At 48.1% G+C, this 23584-nt stretch overlaps 1 protein-coding gene across 1 annotated transcript in view; it reads right to left on the reverse strand.

Moving 5' to 3' along the window:
• Positions 1-10844: 10844 nt before the first annotated feature.
• LOC140522555 (uncharacterized) overlaps positions 10845-23584 on the reverse strand; it is a 58696-nt gene continuing 45956 nt past the window's right edge. Inside the window, exons 54-63 of the mRNA XM_072637957.1 lie at positions 23365-23546; positions 21241-21421; positions 18804-18908; positions 18386-18498; positions 16636-16758; positions 15521-15607; positions 15160-15282; positions 14077-14125; positions 13589-13823; positions 10845-11922 (exon numbers count right to left, since the gene is read on the reverse strand). Coding sequence (XP_072494058.1) covers positions 11739-11922; positions 13589-13823; positions 14077-14125; positions 15160-15282; positions 15521-15607; positions 16636-16758; positions 18386-18498; positions 18804-18908; positions 21241-21421; positions 23365-23546 — 1382 coding nt within the window. The 3' untranslated portion in view covers positions 10845-11738. The remainder of the gene's footprint in view (positions 11923-13588; positions 13824-14076; positions 14126-15159; positions 15283-15520; positions 15608-16635; positions 16759-18385; positions 18499-18803; positions 18909-21240; positions 21422-23364; positions 23547-23584) is intronic.

Raw genomic sequence — 23584 nt, forward strand, 5'->3', positions numbered from 1 at the left:
TCTCTGGGGGCCCAGGAGAGCAGGTGCCAGGCACCGGAGCCCCTGAGAACAGAGGTTGCCACAGGTGCCAGCTCTGGGCCACGTGCTCAAGCCTAGGGGCAACGGGAACTTTCTCCTCCCTTCCCCCTCCCCTGCCGTCTCTTGCATCATCCCCCACCCCAGGGAAGTTTTGTGGTGCCAGTGATTCAGTGAGAACATCCCTCTTGTTCAGGGAACAGAAAATGAGGTCCGAGGAAAACAAGTTCTGCAACCGTCCCAGCTCCTGACTGCTCTCCCTGGCTAAGGAGGCTCATCTCTTAGGCATACCCTCGGCACTCATTCACGCATTCGTTAAGCATTTATGAAATGCTGCCTGTGGCCCAGGCATTCTGCCAGTTTCTGCCATACAAAGGCAAAAAGGGAAGGGGGCCCTCATTTGGGGAGAGGCAGCAGGACCAGGTAAGTAAAAACTGTATCCAAGGAAACAAACCACAGCCACCTTCCCGTCCACCCTCACTATGCATTGCCCTCCTTGCACACTTGCTCCACCAAACTGGCTTTCTTGCTATGATTCCTTCCTTAGAACACTCCATTTCCCACCTCTGCACCTTTACCTGGGTTGTGCCATGTTGGAAACCTCCTCCTCGTCTCTGCCTGACACCCTAACTGGATGTTCTGCGGACCTATCCCACTCCACGTGTCCCAAACCGAGCTCATCTTCCCTGTCCTAAACCCTGCCTCTTCTGAACCTCCTGACTCAGTCACCCTGGGACTGTGGTATGGCTGAGTGGCCCACTCCACCCTCATGCCCCAGCAGTCAGTGGCCCGACCTTGCTGCCTCAGCCTTCACGAGGCTTCTTGCACATCTCCTTGCCATGCAGACACCAGCCTAATTTAACACTCCACAGTGTTCTCAAGTGCAGGCAATACCGATTCACATTCCTCCAACATGTGAGGCTTACAAGCCCCTTAGGGATGCTATCTCACCTGACCCTCACATAACTCTGGGGGCAAGTGCTCTCATTAGCCCCATTTTGCAGACAGAAGTGCAATGACTTGCCCAGGGTCACTCAGCTTGAACGTGTCTGAGGCTGGCTTTGAACTTGGATTTTCCTGACTCAAGTCCAGTTCTCTGTCCACAGCACCACTGCCCAGCGATCTAACCATGTCACTCCCCTATTCAGTAACCCCCACTAGCTCCCTATTACAAAATCATGGTTATCAGAACTCGAGCTGAAAAGGCCTGTGGGGGCACCTAGCCCACTCCCCTCATTTTACAGGTGAGCAAACAGATTTTCTGGTGACTCCGAGTCTCAGTCTCTCTCCTTCTGAAGTTCCAGCCCCACATGTTCCCAACTGGACACTAGGCAGGCCTTTCAGACCCAGCACATCTGACCAGAACTGACCTCTCCCAGACCTTCCATTGCTGCCACCTTCCAGTCCCCCCAAGGCATCCTCTACTCAACCCCCTCCCCCAGTTAGCCCATCCTCAACTGAGGCCAATATCCCTTTCCATGACAGCTCTCTGTCCACTCCCAGCCTCGTTTGGTTCAGGCCTCAGCTCCTCATTTGTAGGCTGTGGCAGTGACCCCCCCTAGCTGGCCCCCCTCCCCGAAGCTTCTCCCCAATCCATCCCTCACTCCGGAGCACTCCCTGAAACTCAGGCCTCTCACTTAATCGACTGTTGCTCCCGATTACCTCCAAGGTCCAATAAAAATTCCTCTGGCACTGAAGCCCTTCCCAGCCTGATGGTGTGTGCACATGCATGTGCACACACTCACAAATGCATGCTCATATGTTTTCTCTGTTTTAATATAACTCCGGAGGTCAGGGACTCTATTTTCCTTTGTATCTTTGCCCCTGAGCAAGGCACCTGACCCGTCAAAAGCAAGGAGGACCTTCCCTGACGCTTGATGACCGATCATGTGACTTGTCCAATGTCAGCACTCCAATCCAGACCTTCTCACTTTCAGCTCTGCTCTTTCTACCACATCATCCCTAGACACAAGTGGCAATTCCTTGGTTTGGTATTTCAAGTCCTACTCAGCCTGGCCCGCCTTCCCTTTCCTGCCTTATTGACGTCAGTTCCCTGAAAACACTGGACAATCAGATCCCTGTCCTTCACCTTGCCAGCCCCCATAGATGGGACTTCATGTCCCAACTGTACCTCTTTGGGTTTCCACACATGAGCTGCACCTCCTGTAACTACTACCTCTTAGAATTCCTAGTTTGGGGATTTAAAAAAATTATCAAGGTGAAAATTGAGAGAAAGGCATATGGCCAAGGACATATTGTAAACCAGTGATGAGCCAGACATAAGGGCTCTCAATCCCCAAACTGGTTCTGTCAGGAGCAGAGAGACAGGAGAGGGCATGAAGAAGGAGAGAGTTCCCTTATAATTCTTTTTCTTTAAAATTTTTTATTAATTTATTTTTAGATTCCGACATTCATTTCCACAAAATTTTGAGTTCCAATTTTTCTCCCCATCTCTCCCCTCCTCCCACCCCATAATACCTTGCAATCTGATTACCCCTTCCCTCAATGTATCCTCCCTTCTGTCACACCTCACCCTTCCCTTATCTCCATCTTCTCTCTTTTCTTGTAGGGCAAGATAAATTTCTATACCCCATTACCTGTATTTCTTATTTCCCAGTTATATGCAATAATTCTCAACATTCGTTTCTAATACTTTGAATTCCAACTTCTCTCTCCCTTCCTCCCTCGTCACCCATCCCCACTGAGAAGGCAAACAATTCAATACAGGCTATATATGTGTCTTTTTGCAAAAGACTTCCATAATAATCATATTGTGTAAGACTAACTATATTGCCCTCCATCCTACCTTGCCCCCCCCTTTTTCTTCTATCCTATCATTTGACCTTGTCCCTTCCTAAAAGTGTTTACTTCTAGTTACTCCCTTCTCCCATTTGCCTTCCCTTCTATCATCCCCCTCTCCCCACTTGTCCCCTTCTCTCCTACTTTCCTGTAGCATGATAGATTTTCATACCAAATTGAGTGAGCATGTTATTCCCTCCTTGAACCATATGTGATGAGAGTAAGCTTCACTTTTCCCCTCTCACCTCCTCCCTTTTCTCCTCCATCGAACAAGATTTTTCTTAAATCTTGTGAGTGATAGCCTGCCCCATTCCCTTTCTCCCTTTCTCCTCCCAATAGTTTCCTCTCTCAAACCTTAATTTAATTTTTTTTATGGATATCATCTCTTCTGATTCAACTCCATTTGTACACTCTGTCTATGTGTGTGTGCGTGTGTGTGTGTGTGTGTATAATCCCTCGACTTACCCAAATACTGAGAAAAGTCTCAAGAGTTACAAATATTATCTTTCCATGTAGCGATGTAAACAGTTCAGCTTTAGAAAGTCCTTTATGATTTCTCTTTCCTGTTTACTTTATCATGCTTCTCTTGATTCTTATGTTTGAAAGTCAAATTTTCTATTCAGTTCTGATCGTTTCATCATGAATGCTTGAAAGTCCTCTATATCACTGAATGATCATTTATTCCCTTGAAGTATTATACTCAGTTTTGCTGGGTAGGTGATTCTTTTTTTAATCCCAGTTCCTTTGACTTCTGGAATATCCTATCCCAAGCCCTTGTATCCTTTAATGTAGAAGCTGCCAGATCCTGTGTTATCCTGATTGTATTTCCACAATACTGGAATTGTTTCTTTCTAGCTGCTTGCATTATTTTCTCCTTGTCCTGGGAACTCTGAAATTTGGCCACAATATTCCTAGGAGTTTCTCTGTTTGGGACTCTTTCAGGAGGTGATCAGTGGATTCTTTCAATATTTATTTTGCCCTCTGGTTCTAGAACATCAGGACAGTTTTCTTTGATAATTTCATGAAAGATAATGTTGAGGCATTTTTTTGATCATGGCTTTTAGGTAGTCCCATAATTTTTAAATTGTCTCTCCTGGATCTGTTTTCCAGGTCAGTTGTTTTCCAATGAAATGTTTCACATTATTTTCAATTTTTTAATCTTTTGGTTTTGTTTTCTAACTTCTTGGTTTATCTCATAGTCATTGGCTTCCCTGAACTCGATTCTCTCTTTTAAAGAACTATTTTGTTCAGTGAGCTTTTGAACCTTCTTTTCCTTTTGGCTAATTCTGCTTTTTAAAGTTTCCTTCTCCTCATTGGCTTTTTGGACCTCTTTTTCCAGTTGAGTTACCCTCTTTTTAAAGGTGTTATTTTCCTCAGCATTTTTTGGTTCTCCTTTAACAGGCTGCTGACCCTCTTTTCAAGCTCTTCTATGGCTTGGACCCATTTCATATTCATTTTGGAGGTACTGGATGCTGAAGCCTTGACTTCTTCTGATAGTATGCTTTGTTCTTCCTCATCTGAAAGGATAGAAGGAGACACCTGTTCACCAAGAAAGTAACCTTCTATGGTCTTATTTTTTTTCCTCTTTTGGGGGCCTTTTCCAATCCAGTTACTTGACTTCTGAATTCTTTGTCAAGAGGGGGGTCCTAGTGCTCCTCCTCCCCCCAGTACCATGCTCAAGGCTGAGATTCAGATCAGCTGCTCAGTTCCCCCAGGGGCTTTAAGCTGAGCTGATTGGACAACAGATCCAGGCTGCTTCTGTGGCCACTGTAGCCTTCTGCCTGCTGCTGCTGCTGCCACCACTGCCTCTGATGCCACCTGGGGCCAATGCTGTCTCCTCATCTATAAAAGGGAGTATTCCATCTACCACCTGCCTCATGGGGTTTTGAGGATGCAGTAAGATCACACCTGCAAAGCTCTCTGCAAACTTTAGAGCATCAGAGACATCAACTGATGTGAAGGCGATGGTGTGAGGTTGACCAGTAAGATGACATTCTGGAGGGTTTGACATGAAGTCTTATGCCAAGGAGGCACTCGCTAAACCAGGCATTGGAGGAAGGCAGGGGGCCAAGGTTGGTAGCATCATCATTCTGTCTGCCTGGCCCTCGAGGGCAGAACCCGGGTACAGGTGGACGTTACCCAGATTCAATGTCAAGACTAGCCTCTGACTGCCTCAGGAGGGGATGGGCTCGGCCCTGTGTCCCTGGAGACCTTGAGGCAGAGGCTGGGGAATCCCTGAACTGGCATGTGTAGGGAGCAATCTTTGTTCAGGTCAAATATATCAAGTATAAAGCATATGTACATACTTCTCTTGATATACTGTATCAAGTAGAAAGCCCTATCTCTCCTTCCTTCACTGGGTGACTTTGAAACTCCCTTTTCTTTCCCCATCTGTCAAAGGAGGGGGTCAACCTGAATGATCATCAGGGTCCCTGCTGGCTGTCAGGTAAGCCCTGGCATACCATGGGAGGGGGAGCACACCAGTTTGCGTGGACATCACAGATATATAGAGCTAGAGCCCCAAGAGGTTGCTGTCTATGGTGCAAAGTGCTTATGGCCACCAGAGGGCAGAAAAGCATCACTTTGAGACCAGGGACTTCTGCAGGGGAGGAGAGGATTGTACTGGACTCGCGCGGCAGCTGAAAGGAGGACAGCACGGTAAATCGTGGCTCCTTCCACGCACTGAGTGCTGGGTGCTTCCTAGCCATAAAAGAGGGCTAATTCCACTCAAAGTCAGTAAGCAGTATGCACCTAGTGGAACTTTGGGTGAGTCACAGACTAGATAAGAACCCATGCCCACCCTCGGGTTTGGCACATGCCACCTAGATAACCAGAATACTCAGTGTCACATGGTAAGAGGCACAGCCTAGGGCTGAGGTCCAGGGTAAAGGTCATTGCTGGCAGTGGGAGTCAGAGAAGGCGTCTTGGAAGAAGCAGCACTTCCCTTGCCCATCTAATTAAATCTCACATGGGTAAGTGACATTGGCGACCACCCAAGTCAGACTGTACTTGACCCAAAATCCTGTCTCTATGTCATCCTACCAGTGGTTGCTCACAGCCCCAGAGATGGGGAGGCTTCTCTCCTCCAGAGACAGACCCTCCTACTTGGGTATGATCTGATGACCCAGCTGGGGATTTCATGGCTCATGCCCACAAGGGATGTCCTCATATGATGTGTCAATGTCCAAACAAACCATCGCCTCCTTTGTTCACAGACACCATGCTCTTGTCACTACAGCCTACCACGAGTAGGCTGCACTGTTTACTGGCAGGGCAGAAACATTTGCTCCTTGGCTACAGTCTCTGGACTCGCTGCTACCATTAATAAACATTGGGGAAACATTTATGTATCAGCACTGTGCTAAGCAGTGGGGTTACAGGCAAATAGCCTTGCCCTCAAGGAGCTCATCGTCTAAGGGAGGAGACAGTGATGTACAACTGAGCTCATACAAGATGAATCACAGTAGAAGGGAGGTAACCTGAAAGAGGTTAGCATGCATCAGCATGGGGTGAGGCAGGAAAAGCCTCCTGGGATTGAGGGATTTGAGTTGAGTCCTGAAGGAAGCCATAAAGCGGAGGTAAGAGGGCAGGGTATTCCAGGCACAGGCCACAGTTCATCCAAAGGCACAGAAGTGGGATATGACTGTTGTATCTGATGAACTATAGTCGTTCAGTGTAGGTGGGTTATAGCATGCACTGAGGGGAGTGAGGCATAAGGATGTGGGAAAGGTAAGGAAGGGTGTTAAATTCTAAACTGAGCAGGATTTCCTATTTGATCTGGGAGAGGCTAAGGAGCCAGTGGAGATGTCTGAGTAGGGAGTGGACAAAGTCGGACCTATGTCTTAGGAAAATGACCTTAGCAGTTCGGAGAGGATGGATGGGAGAGGGGAGAGGCTGTAGGCAGGGAGAACAAGCAGAGGGCGATGGCAGTAGCCCAGCATTGTAGTGATGAGGGTCTGAACTACTGTGATAGCTATGAGAATAGAGAGAAGGCTACATAGGAAAGAAATGGGGTGAAGTAGAAACAATGTGATTTGACAAATTATTGGATACAGAGGGCGAGTGTAGAGAAGAACTGGGGATAAAATCTATGATATGAGCCTGAGTTCCTAGAAAGATGGCGGTGCTCTTGATAGTAATAGGAAAGTAAGGAGGAAAGGAGAATGGAAAAAGAAAGAAAACATTTTGGTTTTGATGTGTTGAGACTGAGAAACCCAAAGGAAATCAAGTTGAAGAACAAAACCAGTGTTTTGATTGTCCAGTGCACAGTGGGGGACATCTGACTAAAGGCAGAGAGAGAAATTATCTGGGAATCATCCATACAGACATGACAAGTGAGTCCAAGGGAACTGATGAGATCATGGGAGCAAGTGTAAGGAAGGAGAAGAGAAGGGCCTAGGAAACAGCCCTGGGTCCCCCTGTGCTTAGTGGGCAGGACCTACATGAAGACCTGATAAAGGAGACTGAGGAGGAACAGTCTGAGAGAGAGGGAGAGAGTGGGGTCCCAGGAGTCTAGAGAGATGGGATTGCCACAGAGAAGGTGAGGGAGAGGGCTGTGGAGAGGTCAAGAAGAACCAGGATTGAGAAAAGAAGGCCATTTCATGTGGACATCAAGATATTTTTTGTGTGTTTGTGTTCTCAGTGGGTGAAAGGGAAGGAGAAAAACTGGAATTCAAAATTTTAAACAAGACCATTTAAAACAAATAAATAATAAACATCATTAATAACTTTGGAGAGAGCAGTTTTAGTTGAATGATGATGTCAGAAGCCAGTTTTCAGAGTAAAGAGTGAGAAGGGAGAAAGGGAAAGCTCCAATCGTAAGCAACCTTCTCAAGTAGTCTGGCCACAAAGGAGAGGAGAGACAGAGCCCAACAGCTAGTGGGGATGAGTGGATGGATGGGGATTAGGAGGAAAAGGGAAACATGGACCTGTTAATAGGTAGTAGGGAAGCAGCCAGCAGCCAGAGAGAGATCAAAGATCAGTGAGCGAGGATAATAGAGGAGCAGTCTGCTGGAAAAGATGAGATAGAGTAGCATCATGTGTGTGGACAGAAGAGTCTGGCTTGACAAGCAGAGCCACTTCTTCTGGGAGACAATGGCAGGAGGCATCTGGCTGATGAGAGATGAGGAGGAAAGGAAGGGGGCAAGCTCACGATGAATGGTCTCAGAGGCTCAGTCACATAGTATGAGGCAAGGTTCTCACCTGAGAGGGACAAGGGAGGGAGAACCATGTGCAAACTGAGGAGGGATGAAAAGGTTGAGAAAAACCACTGTGGAGAAAGGGGTAGTGCACCGATTGGGAAGCAGGGAAAGGATTGCCCTGCAGCAGCAGAGATTCCCTAACATGAATTTGAAGTGGTTTTTCAACCACAAATCTGAAGGATTCATGGTGAAATGTGTTCTCTACCTCTAGATAGACAACTGATGGATTAGACTGAAGCACATTTTCTTTTCTTTCCCTTTTTCTTCTCTGGACATGGCTAATGCAAGAACGTGTTTTGATTGACTATATAGACTTAAAACAGATTTTGTTTTTCTTCCTCGGTGGTGGGAGGAATTTGCATGTGAAAATGACATAAAGTTGAATTTTGAAATCTGTAGTGGGTCTTTCCCAGCATAGTTTTACAATTTCCTCCAGATATGTTCAATAGTATTAACAACAATAAAAATTAGAATTTTTAGAGTGATTTAAGGTTTGCCAAGCACTTTACATCTGTTATATTATTTTATTCTTGCAAAAACCCTGGTGCTATCATTGTCCCATTTTACAAATGAGGACACTGAGGTTAAGGGACTTGCCCAGGGCCACAAAGCTAGTAAATTGTCTGAGGCCAAATTTGAACTCAGGCATTCCTGACTGTCTCCAATCTCTGCACTCTGGTTCCCCCAGCTCCCTGAGAACTGGCAGATGGGAACAGTCATTGACAGTGGTGTTTGTCAGAATCTTCCACAGGCTCTCCTCCTCACCTCTTGTATTTGTGCAATTTTCAAGTTTGGCCCATGCATCTTCCTTGATGTCCCTTGTGGCAGCCCTATTTTCTATCCTCACAGCACAGCCCCTTCGCTGAGGTCCTCAGAGTTTCTCACCTGGCCTGTCACAGTAGCCTCCCAGTGGGTCATCCTGATTTGGGTCTCTCCCTAGCCCTACCAGATCTCAAATTGTATTATAAAGCAGCAATCATCAAAACCACTTGGTACTGGCTAAGAAACAGCGGGGTAGACCAGTGGAATAGGTTAGGTACTCAAGACACAGTAATCAATAAATAAGCAATCTACTGTTTGATAAACCCAAAGACCCCAGCTTCTGGGATAAGAACTCACTGTCTGACAAAAATTGCTGGGAAAACTGGATAACAGTGTGGCGAAAACTGGGCATAGATGAATGCCTGACACTGTACACAAGAACAAAGTTCAAATGGATACATGATCTAGATATAAAAACTGATACTATAAACAAATTAAGGAAACAAGGAACAGTATATTTGTCAGATTTGAGGAGAATGGAGAAATATATGACCAATCAAGAGATAGAGAACATTATGAAGTGCAAAATAGGTAATTTTGCTTACATTAAATTGAAAAGTTTTTGCACAAGCAAACGCAATGCAACTAAGATTAGGAGGGAAGCAGAAAACTGGGAAAGAATTTTTGCAACTAGCGTCTGTGATAAAGGCCTCATTTCTAAAATATATAAAGAACTGAGTCAAATATACAAGAATACAAGTCATTCCCCAATTGATAAATGGTTAAAGGATATGAACAGGCATTTGTCAGAGGAAGAAATTAAAACTATCTATTGTTATATGAAAAAATACTCAATTCCTATTGATTAGAGAGATGCAAATTAAAATAACTCTGAGGTATACCACATCACACCTATCAGATTGGCTAACGTGACAAAACAGGAAGATGATAAATATTGGAGAAGATGTGAGAGAGTTGGAGCACTAATCCATTGTTGGTGGAGATGTGAGTTGATTCAACCATTCTGGAGAGCAATTTCGAACTATGCCCAAAAAGCTACAAAAATATGCATACCCTTTGACCCAGCAATATCGCTTCTGGGACTGTATCCCAAAGAGATCATAGAAATGGGAAAAGGTCCCACATTTACAAAAATATTTACAGCAGCTCTCTTTGTGGTGGCCAAGAACTGGAAATCGAGGGGATGCCCATCAACTAGGGAGTGACTGAACAAGTTGTGGTATATGAATGTAATGGAATACTATTGTGCTATAAGAAATGATGAACAGGAAGACTTCAGAGAGGCCTGGAAGGATTTATATGAACTGATGCTGAGTTTAAGGAGAGTTTAAGGGAGAACTTTGTACACGCAGCAACCACAGTGTGTGAGGAATTTTTCTGGTAGACATAGCCCTTCACAGCAATGAAAGGACCTAAAAAATTCCCAGTGGACGCTTGAAGGAAAATGCCTTCTATATCCAGAGAAAGATCTGTGGAATTCGATCGCAGAATTATGCAAACCATTTTCTCTTGTTTTATTTTGTTTTCGTGGTTTCTCCCATTCATTTTGATTCTTCTTGCAACATGACTAAGGTGAAAATGTATTTAATAAGAATGTATATGTAGAACCTATATAAGATTGCACATCAACTCAGGGAGGGAGGGGAAGGGAGGAGGGAAAATCTAAGATACATGGAAGTGATTGTAGAAAACTGAAAACAAATAAATTAATTAATAAAAAAAGAAGAGCAGAAAAAAAAATCATTGGATTTTCTTACCCCCATGCCTATATCCAGCCTATATCTTGCCCCCAGGCCATGGTCCTGCATCCTAAGATTCTGAGAAGAAGGTTGGAGTGTTCTCTCCCAGAGCCACTAGGATTGTCTGATGGGTGGAGGGGCCACTCCTTACTTCCCACTCCAAAATCTATCAGAATTTTTGCCTGGTGGTCTTGAGGTCCCTGCCTTTCTCCCCTCTGAACTTGGGATTTCTTGAATCCAGCCTGGGAAATGCTGAATATTTGAGATGGTGCCGCACAAACAGAGGCAGAGCCCAACATTACCCAGAATGTGGAAAGTTTATTCGTGAATCCCTAAGGAACATGCTGTTCATAAGAGCCCAAGGAGGTTGCCTGCTCCTACTCTCCCCTCTCCCAATACTCCCGTTTCTTCTCTTGTCAGATGAGGAGAGCAATCCCTGCTCTACTTTTCTGCCCACCAGCTTGCTACTCCATAGTCTTGACTCCACTCATCCTCATGGAGTTAGGACCAGGGAGCCAGAAATAAGTGGGTGGCACTGCTACTCACCACTTGTGGCCAGGGGAACAGAGAGAGGGAAGAACCATGTACTGAAGTGCAAAAGTCCTTTCCCCCACCAGTCTGGGAGGGAGCAAGCTAGGATCTGATTGAAAATGCCTGGTCCTATGTTTAGTATTCCTTCTGGAAGAATGAATGACAAGACTTCTAAGGACCTTGGAGAGCACCACCAGTGGGCTATGAAAGTGCCTTCAACATTCCTGACAATGTGCTAATCACTGGGGATACAAAGGAGGGCAAAAGATAGTCCCTGCTCTCAAGGAACTCACAATTACTATCTATTAGCTTAGGACCCCCCAGTCTCCCTTTGGAACAGGAATCTTGAGCCTCATTGTATTTGCCAGACCCTCTCCACAAAGTGTTTAGCCAGTCAGGGAAAGACCCCAGGATTCTCAAGCCTTCCCTTCCTACTGATCTCTGATCTATGGGAGGCTCAGGAAGAATCTGGGGCTACTGGAGGGATTGTTGCAGAGTAAGCAGGCAAAGAAGGCAAACAGTTTCCTGGGCTTGGAAAAAAGAGTGTCTTTTCATGCTGGGCCCTGATTTAGATTCAGTGTCCTCTTCCCATCACCCTTGAGCTTGGCGAGGACTCCTCCCAAGATTCTGAGAAGGTTGGAGGGTTCTCTCCCGGAGCTGCTAGGATTGTCTAACTGGTGACATTGATGTGAGAGGGCAGGCAGCCAGACATGCAGCTGCAGGCATCCACGTGTGTGTAGCTACGCTGGATCTCCCTGCCATCAGGACACCTCAATTTCACCTCTTCCTGGTGCACCTGGGTCTCCTGGCAGCAGTTACATTCCCTCTGCATCTCATTAGCCTCCAGAGAATACCTGGTGAATAAAGCTTCTCTTAGAACCACCCAATGGAATGCTTCCACAATACCCACGAAGGGCAGGGGAGCCTGAAAGCATAGTGGGGTTTGTGGAGACTATGGAGTTCAGCCCCCTCATTTGGGCAGGGGAAGGACTTGCCCAAAGCCACTCAGCTAGACTGAGCAGGGTCAGGAGGGCTAGACCCTTAGAAGTGGCATCAAGGCCAACCCAGGCCTGGCCTCTCCATCTAGTCTCTGCTAGAAGACTCCCTTCATCTCAAATGAGAATTGCCTTGGACTTCTCAGAAGAAGGCATAGCTACAAATAAATGGAGGAAAGCTTTGGTGTGCCCCTTGGGCAGATTTCGCTAGGACAATGTTAATTTTTGTCCCCTAGAATCTCCAGACCTTGGTCTTACTGTACATGGGGTTTTCCTCATTGGTTCTAGGTGCTTCATTTCACACTTATCCTGCATCCCCAGAATATACAGCTTGCCTGAAATTCCCCCCTGATCTCTCTCTCTCTCTCTCTCTCTCTCTCTCTCTCTCTCTCTCTCTCTCTCTCTCTCTCTCTCTCTCTCTCTCTCTCTCTCTCTCTCTCTCTCTCCTGACTGTCAGAACCCTCCACACTCAGATGGGTTCACCTCCACTGAGTCTGCCCAGGATTCTTCCTCCTCTTGGAGTCTCTCCCACAGCTCCCACCAACCGCACTCATGGATCATCCTGGCTTTGCCTCTAGTCATACTGGAAGCACTTGAGGGTGAGAGCTGCTGTGTCTATATGGAGTCTGCTGTGAGAGCACAATCAGGGCAAGCTTACTGTGCCTGCTGCTGACAGTGAGCAGCCTACAAGCCTGTCCTTTGGAGCTGGGAATGATCTGCTCGTCCTTTCCCCTCACTGACCCTGAGCCCATTTTGATCTGCTTGGACAGGTGGGGCATCAGCCTGATGTCCCTGGCCTGGCAGTGGTTATGGGGGTACAGAAAATTTTTCTGGATCCTCACAAGAACCCTGAAGGACTGTGGGGACCCCATTTATATGTGGGATCTCTGCCTCATGAATGATGCCTGCCCAGTCCTGACCTTATGTTCAGGCTGCACCTGGATGTTCTCTGAGGGAATGGCAAAATTTGGAGTCCTGTCTCCCTTTTGGGGCCTCACTGCTTACACAGTAGCACCTGATTGCCCCCTCTAGTGGTGAATACTTCAGTAGGTGCTGAATCCAGAAAACTTGCTCGTGTTAATGGGTGAGTGATGGCCTAGGACTTAGGGGGTCCCCCCTCCCAGAATAATGCTTGCTTTTCACAGCCTTTGGTGGAAGACTGTAAAGATGGTGGTGATGATGATGATGATGGCCACAGCCAGCATTTACCTAGCGCTGTAAGGTTTCGCGCCTCTTTAGAATGTTAACTCATTCAGTCTGTTCTAATGGCAGGTGCTTGAGTCATTGTGGCTCAGGGGCACAGGGATGGAGGGGAGGCCTCTTGGGGGCAGCCCCTTAAATCACTTTGTGCACCTATGGTTAGAGCTGCCTCTGCGAGGAGTGAGGCTCTTGCCCAGAGTAGACACTCACTGAAGCCTAGACACTTTCAGGAAGAAAGTGCAGGACACATGCACTCTGGGGAAGGTTTTGGGGGAAGTCGGGCATCAGAGGTGGCAAAGAGAATGGGGGCTAGTTCCTCACTCACATGGACATGGAGGTGCAGGACCCTGCACAGAAGGTGAGACGGATGGTCTCTGATACGCAGTCCTCATATTGGAGAAGCGTCTCATTGGACTGAACCTGACAATCTAGAAGGAGAAGAGGAAAGTTCAGCCCTGGTCCGATGCCCATCCTTTTCCCGAGGTCCACCATCCCATCCCTCCATCCACTGGCAGGGGCAGGAGCCCCAGTCAAGGCGGCGGGGTCGGGCATGAGGAAATGGTGGTTTTTCAGAGTTGGTCATAAGTAAGTGAGCACAGCTGCCTGTGCTGGGGACCGTGACTGAAGAAGTCGCTGGAAATTATTCTTAGTCAAAGGAGAAAACTGGGGCTGTTTGAGGAATCTGGTAGCCTGAAGGGGCCTTAGTAACAGGGGCCAGCCCAGAGATTTGGTGTCCTGGCTCTGCTGAGGTCCATGGCTTTGGAAAGGGCACAGGATCCCAGGCATATTCACAGATGCCCTGCCTTGACTTACTCTCAAACTCCTGGCATTCGTAGCAGCAGCCGACTTTCCTGAGGACTCCCTGCAGGCAAAGCATAGGCAGGAGGAAGGCATTAAGGGCCGGGTTGAGCAGGGTAGGCAGGCTGAGTCCATTAGAAGCCAAGCAGCCAAGGGGTGGAATGCCAGAGTCAGCAGGCAGGGGAGCACCCAGAGCACCCAGAAGGCTGGCTCTGGACCCTCCCAAGGGAGCCCAAAGGGCCTGGAGATTGGAATCTCTTCTTTCCACCAAGAAGGAAATACTCTCATATTGTGGGGCATCCCATCCCATGGTGGCAAATGTCAACGTTCCTTGAGACTGGAGCCCAGATTCACGCCAGGCTTTCTTCTGCCCCCAGCTGCTCATCATGGCTAACACTGATGGTGAGCACTTTTCAGATATCTCATTGGATCCTCCCAACAATACTGGGAGCAAGAAGCTGTTAACCCCATTTTGTATTTGAGGAAACTGAGGCAGACAGAGGGTAAGTGACTCACTAGTAAGTGCCTGAGGCTAGATTTGAACTCAGAGCTTTTTGACTCCAGGCCAGCTCTCTGGGCCCTGTGGCACCCCCTGGCTGCCCCATCAGACACTTTAAATGGGCTCAGGTTTGCCAGCATCGCTTGCCCCCAACTTTGGAGGAGGTGCCCACATCTAGGCAAAGCACACATCAGAGCCAGGCTCCTGGCCCTGGTGGGGCTGCAGCAATGGGAAGAAGGGGCAGCCCTGGGGGTGTCCGTGCCTTGTATTTCTGTCTTCAGTTCCCTGGATGGAAGCCTCAGTACTGACAGGAATCCTCAAACATGGCTCCATTCTCACTGCCTGGGGATGCTGCCTGACCCTCAATCCCCTGCTCCCCATGTCCAACCTCCTTTGTTAGTGTTCAGTGAAATGGGGAAGCTCCTGCAGCCAGGAGGGCTCCTGGTGGGACTGAGCCTATCCTGAGAGAGACCAGGTGATGAGATGCTCATCAGGTCCGTGTGCAAGCCTCAGGTCTGAAGGAAAGTGAGCTCTCTGGAACCTATGTTATACACTAGGCTTCCAAACCATGCCAAGAGTCGGCGGAGCGGGGCTGATACCTTGCACAATGACACATCCGGGCACTCAATTGGTCTCCGAGACAGGAGGGGATGTCTGTACACGTTATCACAGAAGTACTCTGTACAGTTATCTGCACTGGTGTTGACCCAGGTCTCATTGACCTGAAATGACAGTGGGAAGATAGCCAGATGCCCAGGTCTGCCAGCCTCTAAGCAGAGGAAGCTCTGGAACCTGGGGGAGCTTACTGAGGTTGTCGCTGAAAGTCAGTGCCCACATTCCAGCCAGGTTCCCAAGTACCCCCTGCCCCACTTAAAAGCTTGAGAACTAAAGGGCAGGGAGCAAGGAACTTGCCTGGCCCTGGCTCTCATCTCCCCAATTAAGCCCTCCAGGGCCTCTCACCTTAATCAGCTTTCCATCTGGGGTGACACAGGCTGCTGGCACACACTGTCCACAACACTTCCCTGGTATGATTTTGTATTCCTGGTCCTACAGTGAGAGGAAGAGAAGAAAAGGAATGAGTGTTTCTGTCTGCCCTTTTTTTCCTTCCCTATGACTGTTCTTCTAGGGAATGCCCTTCTGGCCTCTCCCCTGCCTGAACTGTGGCAGATGTCTCCTCACTCATTGCCCCCCTCCAATTTTTTGCCCGCCAACCCAAACTCCCCCATTGTCTATGGAAGATGCAGAAGGGACCTCTCTGACCACATCCCCACTTCTCTACTCAAAATCTTTCCGTGGGTCTGCACCATCAACACATAAAGGTCAACCTTCTTAGTCTGGCCTTCGGGGCCCTCCAACCCACCCTCTCTCTCACTGTCCTCCTATCTGGCTCCCCTCCTAGCTCTAGGCTCCTTGTTGCTCTGTGCCTTTGTTTAGGGAGACTCTCCCAGCCCAAGTCCAACCCTCTTTCCTTGGTAAGCCCAGCCCCAGAGGGTCTCTGTTTCCTTAGGTCCTGGGGCAGGCTGTCTTTACAGCCTGGCACCCACAGGTTCCTGATGAGGAATGAGAATGAGCTCTCTGGAGTCTGTGTTGTACCATAGGAGGTCTTAACCTCCGATGTAGACTGTGAACTCCCTGAGGAAAGGGACTGAGCTTTACAGAATCATTGGGACTGGAAGAAAGCTCAGAGACCTCTCAGACCATGATTCCTTTTACATCTGAGGAAACTCAGGCTCCAAGGGGAAAGGGATTCACCTGGGTCAGTAGGAGGGATGGGACTCACTCCCATGTCCCCTAACTCCCAAAACAATGTCCTGTGCATGCATCTGCTCCTCACTCGCTCAAAGGAAGTGGCAAAATAAAGAACTTGATGCTGTGAACCCAAGGCTGACAGCTGGCCCAGGAAGACCTGCCTCCTGAGAGTTCTTGGGCACCTGGCCCCAGGTGAGGATTCGAAGACATATGTGGGCACCTAAGGTGCCCAGGTGGCCCCAAGCCTGGGGTCCTCAAGGAGACACAGACTAGAAAAGGCCAAGATAAGGGTTCCTGGCCAACCAGAGCAGGGGCTGGGCTCTCACCGGAGCACAGGTGATGGAGCAAAGCTCAGGCTCACACCACACCGTGCTGTTGGTCTCTGGGTTCACCTCGACATGACAGGTACAGGTGTGGCAGGGCTGGTCTGATGGCACAGTAGACCCAATCTGGGAGGAAGAGGAGACAGAGTCAAGGGAATGATGAAAATCCAGCCTTTCCTGCCCTGCCCTGCCCACAGGGTCTCTGTGCAGGGAAGCAGGGGATGCGCTGAGAACCAGCCCAGAGAAAAGGAGACTTTGGGGGTGAGCAGTTAGAAGCGACCCCAGCTCCCAAGTCGACCTGACTGGGATGGCAGCAGCCCCAGGGAGGTGTGCACACACACTCACACACAAATGTGCATGCCCACAAAAGCACACACTGAAGTATGTACACACACTCACATGAAATCACACACAAAAATATACACACCTACAAAAGCGCAAACTTTGTACACTCACACATTCATACATATGCACACCCACAATCACACACATTCACACAGGGGCTGTCATCCTCAGCAGAGAAGCTGATGACAGGAGGGGACCTTCATTTTCTTGATCTAGGGTCAGGGTTCTCTAATAATGTTCCAGCGCATTTCCAATGTGTTGCAGTTAATGAATGTTGAGCCAGGATACCACTTTCCATGGCTGCAACTACTGGGCAATGTAATTGTTCATTTGGAACCTTTTTCCAAGGAGCCCCTGGAACCTTCACTCTACTTTTCGAGGAAAATGAGTGACTTTTTCTCCTCATCCAGGGAGCACTGCTTGGGGGGAGGGGAGGGATCAGTACCACTGAAGCAGTATGTCCATTGTACAGATGGAAAAGAGGCTTTAGGAGGAGGTCAAAATCACATAGTCGCTGAGTGTGGGAAAAGACCAGAGAGTGCCCTCTTGTGCAAATGGGTTCTCACCTGTGTGCATGCACTCTCTCTCTCTCCCTCCCCCCTTTCTCTGGCTCTCTCTCTCCCTTCCTCCCTCTCTCTGTCTCTTTTCCTCCCTCTCTCCCTTCCTTCCTCCTTCTCCCTCTCCCTCTCTTTCTTCCCTCTCTCCCTCTCTCTCCCTCTCTCCCTTCCTCCCCGTCTCTTCCTCTCTCCCTCCCTCCCTCTCTTTCTTTCTTTATCTGTGTTCCTCTTCTCTCTCTCTTCCTCTCTCTCTCATCCCTTCTCTCCCTTCCTCCCTCTCTCTCTGTCTCCTTCCCTCCCTCCTTCACTCTTTCTCTCCCTCCCTCCTCCCTCCTTCCCTCTCTTTTTCTCTCTCTTCTCTCTCTCCCCCTCTCTCTCCCTCCCTCCATCCATCCCTCCTTCCCTCCCTCCCCCCTTTCTCTCTCTCTCCTCCATTCCCCTCTCCTCCGCTTCCTTCTTCCCATGCTCTCATCCTCTTCCTCTATGTCTTCATTCCTCTTTCTGCCTTTCTCTCTATCCCTGTCTCTGTCTCTGAGTTTTCCCCATGCCTAGACTGCTCTCCCTCCCCCTCTCTGCCTCCTGGCTTCTTTTAAATCCCAACTAAAATTCCACCTTCTTCAGGAAGTCTTCCCCACCCTCCTTAATCTCAATGCCTTCCCTCTTGTCATTATTTCCTATCTGTTTTGTGGAGAGCTTGCTTCCTATATATTTATTCACATGTTGTCTGCCTACCCCATTAAATGGCAACCTCTGAAGCCAGGGACTGGCCCTTTGGCATCTCTCCCCAGATCCCTTGGCACATAGTGAGGTTAGTAAATGTTGATTGATTGTGTCTTTCTTCCTTTTGGTACCTTAATGATGTGCCTGTCCCCAGAGGATACCTCCTGACAAGCTTCTTCCCCGGGAACTAGCCCCGGCTGTGCTTGGGTGGAGGGGGTGTCTCTCCCACTAAAAATCAGTATCCCTGAGGAATGTGGCACTGTGGTGCTCTGAGCCCTGGTAGGGACCCCAAGGGGAAAGACTCACTTACCCCATAAGTTGTTCCATTGTGCATACATGTTCTCTCTCCTGAAAGATACAATAACATGAAACATACAAATCTGAAGGGGAGCTCAGAACATGTTTTAAAGACCCCTCAGTGATGCCTATTCAGCTAGGACAGTGAAGGACAGTGAAGGATCGGGGTCCCCCCCAACATAAGTGGCACTGTGCCCTAGAAAGGACAGCCCAGAGCCAAGACCCCAAGGGACCCCAAAGCTCAGTACTCACTGCACCCAAAGACAGGACAGCAGCTGTCTATAGGCAGGATGTTAAATAGCTCCTCTTGCGGCTTACAGCTTGGTCGATCTTGAGGGCAGCTGGACTGGTTGCAGACTGAGGGGGTGGGAGAATATGTCACAGGTGGAGCGAAAGCCCAGGAATTCTGGGCAGTTCGCCGCTTGCTCTCAGGACATCTCTACAGAATTCACTGTTCCCCAGTTGTCTGTGCAGAAGTCAGCACCTCCCCTTGCCCACCTGACTTAAAAGGGAAAGTCAGCATCAGAGGAAGGGCTGTCTGTGTGACTCCTCTCTCCCTGCAAAGTAGGCAGGAGAGTTATTTTCATGCTGAATTTACAGATGGAAAAACTGAAACAGATGGGTTAAATGACTTTCCCAAGGTCACACAGCCAGTAAATAGGTCAGGACTCATCTAGAATAGCGCTTTAAGATCAACAATAGGTTCACTCCACAACAGTCCCAAGAGAGAGGTAGCATAACTCACATTGTCCTCATTTTTCAGAAGAAGAAACTGAGGCAGCCCCAGGAAGGAAGAAGTGACTTAGCCAGGGTCACACAACTGGTAAGTGGCAGAGCTGGGATTGGAAGTCAGGTCTGCCGGTTCCAGACTGAGCTAGTTGGAGAGTCCCCTCCCCCATTGCAGTGCCCTGCCTTTATAAAGCCTCCACACTCTTAGAGCTCTCCTCTGGAAAGCAGTCTGCCAATCCTGGGGAGGGAAGTCCAGGTTTTCCAGAGACTTCTCTAACCAACAAATGAGCATTTGACTCCCAGGCTTGTCCTTTCTCACTTCCACCTCTGGGGTCAGGACAGAGAGCTGCTCATGTTCAAAGGACCAAGATTCCCTCTTCCCTGATTCTTCTCAGACTTGGCCATCCCAACAGTTCCAACTCTCTCCCCTCCCTTCTCCTCCTACCCCAACTGCCCATCCAAGGACTCTGGAGTCTCTCCAGCCCTTATGAGCTCCAGGGCCACATCACCACTAGCGGCCCAGAGGGCAGCAACAAGCCCCCAGACATGCCGGGATCTAATCTGAGCCTGTTTCTTCCAAGTCTCCTTTTTCATCCAAGTGGCCACCCAGACTCAGAACCCAGGAGCCATCTTTAATCCTTATCTCTTCCTTCCCCAATTCTGTATATTCTTCTTCCACTATGACCTCCCATCTTATCTTCACCTCCACAGCTATGTCTCAGGCCAAGTTCTCACCCACCTCCCTGTGGCTGCCCTCCCCATTGGTCACCCTGGTCACCCTGGCTCTGATCCGTCCTCCACTCAGTTGCCGAAGGATCTGATCATATCATGGCCCTGTCCCCTCCTTTCCCATGCCTGGAATGCTTTCTCCCTTCTCTTCAGCCTGAGAAGCGCCTAGTTCCCCTCAAGGTCCAGGCTGACCTCTCTAGACCTTGCCTCCCCCATCTTGAAGAACCCCTTATCTATGATGTGCTGAAATTCCCTGGAGAATGGGAGCTTCTCCCAGACAAGGCTGTCCTGCCTTGAGATTTGTGGGCCAGCAACATGATTTGTGTGCTTCATAAATTTGGGCTCCTCAGTTGATTGTGTATAAGGGAAAGTTCCAACTGCTCAGCTTGGAATTTAAAGCCTTCCATAACCTGCCCCCACCTCAACCAAACTTGTGCATTCATTGTCTCTGGAATTCTAATTGAGCTTTGGCACATTTCTATCTTTACTTCTGCGCTCCCTGAAATGCTGAGCCTCTCACCAATGACTGCCTCTCTGAGCCATAGCTCAGCAAACATTTAATAAACACCTACTGTGTGCTAGATTCTGAACTCAGTGCCAGACACACAAAGACAAGAAGCATTTGTCCTCAAGGAACATATCTACATTCTACTGGAAAGCCTCAATTCCCTTCTCTGTAAAATAGAGATGTTGGGGACACAAATCCAAGGACTTACTCAGAGCCCATCCTAGTCCAGTCCCCTGGTTTTGCAGGGGAGGGAACTGAGGCCCAGGGAGGTGAGGGAACTTGCCTCAGGTCACATCCAGGTAATAGGTACCAGAGTTTGGACTAGAAGGAGCTGGTCCCCACCTGACCCCAACACCAACACCTGTGGAGCATCACTGTCTCTACCATGGTTATTGGATTTATTCAGACAAGTGTGAGAATCATTTTTTTCTAAATAGCTTCCCCTTCTTGGACTTCTTGGAGGCTTAACACTGTGCCCCCACCATGGTGCATTCTGCATGGTCTCTCCCTGGATCCCCCAGATCATTAGCTCTAAGAAAGTAGGACTGCACCCCATCCCCTTCCTCTTCCTCCCCAGCACTGAACTTGTGGCTCAGCCATGATGTGAGACTCTGGAATATGTCCAGCTGGACCCATCCTCTCATCCCAGGGCTTCTGCAGAGATTTCCATTCTGACCCATTCCTGTTTTCCTGGGGGCCCCAGAATTGGTTGGCTGGGCTTACCACAGCGTGCCTCCATGCAGCATGGATCCCCTGCCTGAGGTTCATAGACAACGACAAAGCCCTCCTTTTGGCACTTGGGGGGTGGTGTGGGCTCCAGGCACTGTACAGGTCTACATTGCACTGTGAGTGAGCTGTTGTCACAGATGCAGTCTTGGCAATTGCTGGTCCACTGCTCTCCAGGCTAGGAAGAACACATGGAGAGCAGATGTTGGCTTGTTCAGGGTCTGACTCTGAGAGCCTGAGGTGGGCTCCTTCTAGGGTTAGTGCCCAAGGCCGAGCCATGGACCTTTGGTGCGAAGTCAAAGTGAACCTTTCTCCTGGGCTCTCAGATCTCTTCACCCCCGGGGCTATGCCAACCTCCTGGCTTTGCCCAAATGCATCCTGTAGGCATCTCTGCCCCTAGCTGAGTGCCTTGGGAGACCCTCTCCTGCCTCACTCAGCTCCTGTGGGATCAGCCACGGGGCTTTTGTCTCTCCCACTCCCTGAACCCATTCTCTGCTCATGTATTTGCCCATTACCTTCAGTGTTAGATGGCATGAATTCACTTCACTGGCAAATGGAGCATGGATACACAGTAAGAAAGTAAAATACCAATGGAAATACTCAGAGAAATTCCTTCTGGTTTATCCAGCATTCTAGATTATTTCTACTGGTGCCTCACATCCCATTCTGTCCCCATGAGTGTAGGCATTGATATGAAAGACAACCCCCTTGTTAAGGCAAGAATTGTAGAAAGAGAATGGTAGGGAGCCCAGGACAAACCCCTTCTGAAATGCCAAGATGATGAAAATGGGAACAGGACAAGTTAGCAAAAGAAACAGAGAAGCAGGTGGAGAGGTAAGGGGAGAGAGAACCAGAAGACACGATCCCTCTGAAACCAGTGAAGGAAAGTTGTGGGGGACTATTGATCAGTAGTTTCAAAACAGGCAGAGAGGTCAAGAAGGATGAAGACAGAGGAAAGGCCAGTTGATTGGGTATTTAAGTGATCACTGGTAACCTTCAAGGGAGAGATTTCAGCCTAGAAGTAGGGGTTCCAAAGCAGACTGCAAGGAATCGATGGGAAAGGAGGTGGTGAGGAAATAGAACCCAATAACAATCTATCCATCTACTTGTTTTTCCATCTGTCTATCTACTGGTTCATTAATCACAATAACAGTCATCTTTAAGGTTTGCAAAGTCCTTTACTGTGGACTTCTGATCTTCACAATAACCCTGTGAGATAGGTGCTATTATTGTCTCTGTTATACATATTAAGAAACTGAGGCTAAGGGCGTTAAGTGCCTTGCCCAGGGTCACACAGCTAGTGTACATTTGTGGCCAGATTTGAACTCAGCTTTTCATGACTCCAAGTCCAGCTCTCTGTGCCCTATGCAACATTGCTCCTAATATAAAAATCCATCCATCCATGCATCTGCCTGTGTTCTGCCTTATATACATCTGTCTAACTACACATGCTTTGATTTCTCTATCCCTCCTGTCCATCTGCTTGATTAGACTATCTATGTGTCTGTCCATTCGTACTATTATCCATCTAACCACTGGCTTGTCCATCCATAGATTTAAAATTAAATGGCCTTGAGCAAGAGATTATCTTGGTTTTCCGTATTTGTATCTCTAGTGCTTAGCACTGTGATTGGCACATAGAACTGGGCAAATATACATTCATTGCATCCATTTAGCCATCCATTTGCCTATTCTGTCCATCTCTTATCTATCTCTTATCATCTTATCTTATGTTGGGACAGCTAGGTGGCACCACAGTAGATAGAGTGCTGGACCTGGAGTTAGGAAGACTCATCTTCATGAATTCAAATCCAGTCCTAGACACTTACTAGCTGTGTGACGCTAGGCAAGTCACTTAATCCCTCTCTGCCTCAGTTTCTTCATCTATAAAATGAACAAGAGAAGGAAATGACAGACCACTCCAGTACCTTTGCCAAGAAAATCCCGAATTGGGTCATGAAGAGTTGGACACAACTGAAAAATGATTCAACAAAAACAATCATCTGTCCATTGATTGTCCCACCTATTTGTCCTTTCATCCATCCATCCATCCATCTATCCTATTCCACATGGGAAAAAATATGGTCCACTTTGGAGAGGACTAGATAATGTGTCAGTCACCTGTCTTGGTGGAAAGATATCGTAGCAGCCTGGAGAAGGAGTCGTTTGTGGAACAGTTGATGAGGGTACAGATGATGTTGGAGCTGGACATGGCCCATGAAATCTTTCTATTTCACATTGTTGGTTGCAAATGGCAAAAAAACTACACCCAGCTTTGTCTGTCTTGTTGTAGATAACATCACCTGTCAAAAGGAAAAGAAGGGTTATAAAAGATTTCCTT

This window comes from Notamacropus eugenii, chromosome 2 (assembly GCF_028372415.1).
Source record: "Notamacropus eugenii isolate mMacEug1 chromosome 2, mMacEug1.pri_v2, whole genome shotgun sequence".
Taxonomy (NCBI): Eukaryota; Metazoa; Chordata; class Mammalia; order Diprotodontia; family Macropodidae; genus Notamacropus; species Notamacropus eugenii.